This window comes from Bison bison, unplaced genomic scaffold (genome assembly GCF_000754665.1).
Source record: "Bison bison bison isolate TAMUID 2011002044 unplaced genomic scaffold, Bison_UMD1.0 scf7180017864286, whole genome shotgun sequence".
NCBI lineage: Eukaryota > Metazoa > Chordata > Mammalia > Artiodactyla > Bovidae > Bison > Bison bison.
In genome coordinates this window covers 3291032-3299161 of record NW_011494858.1, presented here as the reverse complement: position 1 = coordinate 3299161, position 8130 = coordinate 3291032, and the positions used below count along the sequence as shown (strand labels likewise).

At 41.3% G+C, this 8130-nt stretch overlaps 1 protein-coding gene and 1 long non-coding RNA gene across 14 annotated transcripts in view; one reads left to right on the top strand and one right to left on the bottom strand.

Annotated features, from left to right (window-relative positions):
* Positions 1-8130, top strand: part of DTNA (dystrobrevin, alpha) — a 322724-nt gene that overhangs the window by 196663 nt on the left and 117931 nt on the right. For all 11 annotated transcript variants that reach the window (XM_010849771.1, XM_010849766.1, XM_010849768.1 and 8 more), the window contains one exon: positions 2817-3030. In XM_010849771.1, the coding sequence (XP_010848073.1) occupies positions 2817-3030 (214 nt within the window). The remainder of the gene's footprint in view (positions 1-2816; positions 3031-8130) is intronic.
* LOC104995779 overlaps positions 1-8130 on the bottom strand; it is a 37041-nt gene that overhangs the window by 14025 nt on the left and 14886 nt on the right. For 2 of the 3 annotated variants that reach the window (XR_826093.1, XR_826091.1), the window contains exon 1: positions 2385-2810. This is a non-coding gene — a long non-coding RNA (uncharacterized LOC104995779). Of the gene's footprint in view, positions 1-2384; positions 2811-8130 lie in introns of those variants that run through there. The other variant, XR_826092.1, reaches the window with a different exon arrangement.

The following is an 8130-nucleotide window of genomic DNA, read 5'->3' as shown; positions in this document are numbered from 1 at the left end:
CATCATGGCTCTCTTTGTATCCTGTACCGGATATCCCCAAGGACTAGAGTCAGAGGGTTTGTAGATCAAATGTATAGGGAATAATTATAGGAATCCCATCTATTTCCCTCAAGAAATTTAATTAATAAATAAGTTCAACTTATAATGCCAGCTCCCTAGGAGTACCTTGCTTGCTAAATTGAAAAATTGGATCCATAACATTAAGAAATATAAATAATGTCCTTGTTGTGTGATAAAGAATGTTGCAAATTTGGAATCACAGAAATCTGAATTTATCCAAATCTAAGAAATATTTAAGGAATTCAGTTGGAAAGTGATTTGTGTTCCTCTGTTACAAACCAGAGATTGGCCAAAAAGATTTTCTTTTTCTTTTGCCATGACTCACATTATTCATTTGTTCATGTAGAATGTGTTGTCTCTATGTACCAGGTACTACCACTTTTGATTTCAAGCATTTTTTCCATTTAATGAACACCATCTCCACTTTGGGCTTCCGTGGTGGCTCACTGGAAAAGAATTTGCCTTCCAAGGCAGGAGACGTGGGTTCTATCCCTATGTCAGGAAGATCGCCTGGAGAAGGAAATGGCAGCTCACTCCAGTATTCTTGCCTAGGAAATCCCATGGACAGAGGAGACTGGCATACTACAGTTCATGGGGTTGAAAAAAGAGTCAGACATGACTTAGCAACTAAACAGCAACAGCCCCCACTTTACAGATGAGGAAAGTGAGGCTCTGAGTCAAGGCTTAAAGGGTATGCACTTGTAGAAGAATAGCCAGATTTGGACCTAGGTCTTTGGACTCCAAGTCAGGCGTTTATTTCAACTTCAAGTCCAGGAGCTTGATAGGTGTTAGTTTTGTTTTTCAAATACAGTGTCAGAAGTGAGCAAAGAGATAAGAGACTAAAACTTGAAAGTTGTTGGTGGAAAAGCATATGTGGCATGTACAGTTCTCAGGAATGAAAACATAAGTGTATATTAGGCTGGCCAGAAAAGTTCGTTTGGGTTTTTCCATAAGATCTTATTGCAAAAACCAAACAAACTTTTTGGTCAACCCAATACTTCATTGAGAAAGACAACATATTTTTCAAACACCAAAGTGTAATGAAACGTGAACCTTAAACTTGATGAAGATGTAGAGAATCTAGAATTCTCACACTCCTGATGGGAGTGTAAAACAGTACAACTAGTTTAAGAAACGCTTTGGAAGTTTCATAATGAAACATACACCTCCCATACGAGCTAGTCACTTTCGTTTCTACATATTTACCAGAGAAATGGAAGTGTATGTCTATACAAAGTTTTGTACATGATTGTTCATAGCAGTTTTATTCATAATAACCAATAACTGGAACCACCCAAATGTCTACCAGCAGGGAAGTTGATAACCAACTTGTGGTATAGCTATTTAATAGGATACCATGCAGCAATAAAAAAGAAGAAACTATTGTCATGCAACAACATAGATAATTCTCAAGGTCGTTACACTAAAAGGATACAGACAAAAAAAGTACATATTGTATGATTCCAGCCATATAGTATTCTAGAAAATCGTGATAGAAAACAGATCTTTGGTTTCCCAGGATGAAGTGGTAGGAGGGATGAGAATCTGCATAAGGAGACCTCGGGGGGCGGGGGGCGGTGATACACGTGTTGGTTTCTCTTAACTGTGGTGATGGTTTCTGGGACCATCATAACAAGACTTCGGGGTGAACAGGGAAGACATAGAAACGGATTTCTTGACTATCCTAGCAAAAGTAACCATGAATTGAGTTACATGAGCTTGCTATCAATGGCACCAAGAAACTATTCTTGACCTTTAAGTGATCTGTGTCTTAGTTCTACTGCTTCATTGAAGAGGTAACTTTTCCTTTTTCCCCTACCTATCTTCCTGCCTACTTTAACTTTTCCTTTTTTCTTATTTCAAACCTTAGATGACTGAAAATATGTAAAGAAATGAAAATATTTTAAATGCTCAAATGCACTTTTGATAGCCTTTCAACACTGGAATATGTGTCGGTTTTCTCTTTTCTTTGTAAGGGGTCAGGATGTACAAGTGGGAAAGTGCTTTAAAGCCAGATAGCCTTGTTAATTTTAATCACAAGTACTATATACTTCAAAGTTGCTAAGAAACTGGATCTTAAAAGTTCTCGCCACAAAAAAAGAAATGATAATCATGGGACCCAGTGTGTTAGCTAACGGTATGGTGGCAATCATCTTGTGGTATAGTGAAGTGAAGTCGCTCAGTCGTATCCAACTCTTTGCAGCCCCATGGACTGTAGCCTACCAGGCTTCTCTGTCCATGGGATTTTCCAGGCAAGACACTGGAGTGGGTTGCCAATGTGTCAAATCAATATAAAAATTATCAAATCAGCACTTGAAACTTACCCAGTGTTATATAGCAATTCTATCTCAATGTTTTAAAAAGCCAGATAGGCCTGGATACAAATGCCAGGTGACTTCCCCTGGATGTTGGTGTTCGTCAGTTAACTTTCTTGATCCTCAGGTTCTTCACATTGTATTTCAAAGATCTATTATGAAGAATAACAGATTATTAAGAAGAATACTGTGATGTTCAGAAATAGTCCTCTCCTGTGATGTTCATGAAATTATTGGTTTGCTGTTATACGTTGCACATCAGCTCTTTGAGATCCTGCGCTATGTACCTTTCTCTGCTAGTGTCAACCCCACAGCGGTGGAACACGTACGGAAGCCTGCGAGGCACCTTGTCAAAACAGGACAAATGGCACGTGTGAAATAATGAATTGCCTTTCCATGCACTCTGGGCTGATACGTCCACTCTGCTTTCGTTGTCTGTAGTGCACCTGGTGGACATTTGGAACGTCATAGAAGCACTGAGAGAAAACGCTCTGAACAACGTGGACCCAAACATGGAGCTCAACGTGGCCCGACTGGAGGCTGTGCTCTCCACCATCTTTTACCAGCTCAACAAAAGGATGCCAACCACACACCAAATCCAGGTGGAGCAGTCCATCAGCCTCCTGTTAAACTTCCTGCTGGCAGCCTTTGATCCGTAAGCTCCCTCTGAAATGTCTGTGACTCTCTGCGTGTTCCGTCTCCCCTTCCTCTTATCCTTCTTGGTCTTTATTCCAAAGAATATTCTGGAGGAACCAACTGCTGCTTTTTTCTTGTTCAGATACTTATCTCAATAGAGTTTCTGTGTGTGTAACATAAATTTTAAATGCTTTGGAAAAGACTTAGAGCGTAAAATGGCACCACAGGAAACTGGGGACACTTGTATTTTATGTGCTGACCTTTGTTTAATTCATCCTACGCTTCCTAGAAGCTACGGACACTTGGAAGCCACGTGGTGGCAGGCCTGTGGAGCGATTTAATGAAGCATGTTGTGGAGGAGGTTTTTAACCCTCTCCTTTGCAAATCGTCTAAGACAGCACTTCTGAGGTGTCATAACAAGACCCCAGAGCAAACAGAGACGTTGAACAGGCTTCCTTCCTTGACTAGTCTAGTAAAAATAGCTGTGACTTGCATTAAACGGACTGGTCCATAATGTACCACGTAAAACAAAGTGATGCCATTTCATGCACCACAACTGAAACCCAGCCTCATTATCTTAAACTTCCCCTCACAGACACAGAGAATTTCAGAGCTGTCTGAGATCTTAAAGGTCGTTCTTCCAAACTTCTCATTTTACCGGTGAAGGACCCAAAGCACAGAGAGATTGTCACTTGTCCAGTGGCAATCAGCAGGGCCACTGACTCTCAGCATGATAGTGGCAGAATGGGGACTTAGGGATTCAGCTTCGATTTCTTTTCCCAGGCACATGTGGCAGCCCTGGAAAATGTAAAACCTCCCCTGAATCCCATTATCAGATCAAAATTTCAAAAGGGCTTTTGCTGATGGCCCCTAGGCTAGATATAGGATCAACACCTCCAATTTCACTCCTTGTTTTGAATATTAAAAAGGAAAATCACTAGCTTGACCTTTCAGCAATCCCTTTTAAGACTCTCAGAAGATTTTGCTTATTCTCGTTGCCAAGGCTTGGGAGTAGTTAAGCCCAGCACTGGAGATGTTCCAGCCAGGCTAATGTCATGCCACTCACAAAAGTCACCAGCTGTCACTCTGCAACCTAGCATGCTGATAGGATAGTTGGTGCTCAGGTTGACCAGTAGACATTATTGTCTCTGTGTTTATATTTTGAGAAATTCTCAAGTTGAAATAAGCAAGCAGTCCAGCCTGATAAATTCCATTTATCTTAGTCTGTGCAACCTTCAGAACTGATGTCCTGCTCTGGGCTCATCACTGTGGTAGTCAAGCGGCAGGGCTGGGAAAGGAAGCGGTGGTTCCATATGACAGGCAGCAGAGTGGAACCAAGCCGTGGAATTTCTGTAACAAGACCATGGCAGCTTTCAGACCTGTTGCTAAAACCTTCAGGAGGCTTATTTGTTTTAAGTGTAACAGTGGAAAATGTAAACAGAAAGAAGTAATTTCCTGCTACCTCATGGGGTATTGCTAGAGGATTCATAAGGAATCAAAGCTAAAAAATAATTGCGCCAACTCTGAAAATTCAGAAATGAGGCCAAATTAGCAATAAGGGTGGGGGATGTTGTGAAATAGATGGAGCTTAAACTAATAGATTTGTCACTTTTGTTTGGGAATATCAGGAAGAGCATTTCAAAAAGCCAAGCTGTAAATGTTCTCTAAATAGCTCTGATAATGTAGCTGAATCATTTGAAGATTGTTGGATGCTAAGCTAAGAAGGATTATACCAAGATAAAGAGTAGTTCACACCCATGTTCAGAAGAAATATTTGGTTCCTAATCTTCTTACTGATGGGAAAGTCCCTGGTGTCTTCTTTCAGTAATCTCATTGTAGTAGATTTAGAAACACATCCATACAGAGAAATCTCACTGTAGAGATTCATACATGCATCCATCTAAAAGACAGACCCCAGTCTGCACACACTTCTGCATTCTCAGAGCCAATGAGTATAGGTCTACTAAAAAACAAGTTTTCCATCTGATGGATTTTGAAATTTTAGACACTGTGAGTGCGTCTCATAAGGAAGTCCACTACCTGGAAATACAATTTACAAGTGAGTATAAGAATAGAAACAAGAGTAAAATGAAAGTTCTATTCCAACTCTTCTGATAGTATACTTCTAGTTATCCAAATGAGATCCAGGATGGAAATCTGATGTCATTTCCTACCACCTGTCCCATAACTATATGCAAGTATTTATTTTTTATTGAACTATAGTTGATTTACGATATTGTATTCATTTCTGAGGAACAGCAAAGTGATTAAGCTATACATATACAGATATTTCTTTTTTATATTCTTTTAAATTATGGTTTATCATAGGATACTGAATATACTTCCCCATGCTAGACAATAGGATCTTGTTGGTTATTCATTCCATATATAATAGCTTACATCTGCTAACCCCACCCTCCGACTCCATCCCTCCTCCAGCCCCTCCCCTTGGTAACCACAAGGGTAACAGACCCTTAGTCTGTTCTCTATGACCCTCAGTCCGTTACTGTTTCATAGATAGGATCGTTTGTGTCATATTTTAGATTCCACATATAAGTGATATCATATGGTATTTGTCTTTCTCTTTCTGACTTACTTTACTTGGTATGATAATCTTTAATTCATGCATATTGCTCCAAACGGCATTATTTTACAGAACCCAAGTATTTAAGGGAGGCTTCTGTATCTTGCTAGGCATGAATGAGCCTGATAGTGGTAGATCAATGATGTGCTTCTGCTATTACAGAGTCACTGAAATGTTTAGGAGATTGTCCCCTCATTTGCTATATTTTAATTGCTCATATTAAAAGAAAAATGAGGAAAAATGTATAATAAGTTAGAGATGCCATGAGATTCTGGACTCTAAAGTGGTACTGTTTAAAAAAAAACTGAAGCAAATACAGAAATTTAATCCCATGAAGAATAAGAACTTGCATTCAAAGAAATATGGCTATTATTTCGCTTGTGCCTTAAAGTTCACCAGCCTCGGCCAGTTGAACTCTGCCAAGAAATAATGACCTGAAATGAGGATCAAGGCCCACCTGACTTGGATGCACCCCTGGGAACCAGACTTACCTTCCCACAACCACGGTTCCCCCAAAATAACACTCTTCCATTTCTCTCCACCATCCTCCCCCAACCACCTGGATCTCTGTTCTCACACAGGCATGCTTGCCATAGACTGTAATGAGTTCCCTGGTTTTGAGGTTTCTCTGCTCTTTGGCCAAGTCAGCCTCATGATGCAGTACATCACTGCATACATAGGGTGATTCATAGACCTCAGGAGTTGGCATTTGCCTCCAATGCCTGGACTTCCCAGGTGACGCTTGTGGTAAAGAACCTGCCTGCCAGTGCAGGAGACATGAGACAGTGGTTTGATCACTGGGTCAGGAAGATTCTGGAGGAGGACATGGCCACCCACTCCAGTATTCTTGCCTGGAGAATCCCCTGGACAGGGGGGCCTGCGGGGCTACAGTCTATGGTGTCACACAAAGAGTCAGGCACAACTGAAGTGACTTAGCATGGCATGGCATGGCCTAAAGATGCTTGCCATTCTGTCACTGAATAGGCAGTCACTTCAGTCTAGAAGGTTTTCGTTTTGACCACTTTCCTTCTAAAGATGGATGCTTGGAGGGATATCACCCAGTGGGCTATTACCTAACAACTTCCAAGCATACTGTTTCCATATCTGGAAACTTTCTTCTCTGAGTGTCTCTAGGGAAATGGAGAACTGTGCCTGAGAAGCATGGGAAAGGGATCTCAGAAAAGGAGAGCAGGGGCTTAGAGGGAAGAAGAATGTAAGGAAATAACCAGAGGCTTGAGCCCGTCTCTTCCTGTCTCTGCCCTTCTGTGCTCCTCCAGGAACCCACCTGCCTCCTTCCTTTATCTGCTGGCAGGAGCCTTCCCTGAGACTCTTTCTTTCATAAGCCAATAACTCTAACTCGACAGCACTTTCCCTCTCACCTCTTGTCCATATCCCAGTGGGGGAAAAATCTCCTTGAAGTGTTCTAAAGCCTTCTACTGTTATTACTTTTTAGGCAAATACAGTATACTAACGTATATATATGGAATTTAGAAAGATGGTAACAATAACCCTGTGTACGAGACAGCAAAAGAGACACTGATGTATAGATCAGTCTTGTGGACTCTGTGGGAGAGGGACAGGGTGGGACGATTTGGGAGAATGGCATTGAAACATGTATAATATCATGTATGAAACGAGTTGCCAGTCCAGGTTCGATGCACGATACTGGATGCTTGGGGTTGGTGCACTGGGATGACCCAGAGGGATAGTATGGGGGAGGGAGGAGGGAGGAGGGTTCAGGATGGGGAACACATGTATACCTGTGGCAGATTCATTTCGATATTTGGCAAAACTAATGCAATATTGTAAAGTTTAAAAATAAAATAAAATTTAAAAAAAAATAAATAAAAAAATAAAGAAGCAAAAAAAAAAAAGAAAGTAACAAAAAGAAAAAAAAATACATGACGGAAAATTACAAAATGAAAATAATTGTCTTCTTTAAAAAGCAGTTTTATTGAGGTACCATGGTTACCTTGAAAATAATCCTTCAAAGTCAATCACGTGTGGCCTTTTGGAGAGGTGGGGTCATAGACGCTGATACACTGTGAAGCCCTTCACCTCTCGTGGTGGAGCTGCTCATCTTTTGCCAGGGCCCACTGCTCCTTTCATGTGATTCTGATGGTCTCTTAGAGTGGGGGCCTCTCCGCTTGTGTGACTGCCTCACACAAGCTACTTTTAAGTCTTTTTCTTTGTATGCACAGCAACTGAGCCAATATCCAGCTCACAGTGCATCAGTGAGTGAGTGAATGAATGAATGAAAATCAGAGGTTGACTTTTCTCAGCTCTTATCACACTAATTTCTTTTTATTCTTTTTCTGAGATTCAGTCAGTTCAGTTCAGTTCATTCGCTCAGTCATGTCCGACTCTTTGCGACCCCATGTATCGCAGCACGCCAGGCCTCCCTGTCCATCACCAACTCCCGGAGTTCACTCAGACTCACGTCCATCGAGTCAGTGATGCCATCCAGCCATCTCATCCTCTGTCGTCCCCTTCTCCTCCTGCCCCCAATCCCTCCCAGAATCAGAGTCTTCTTTC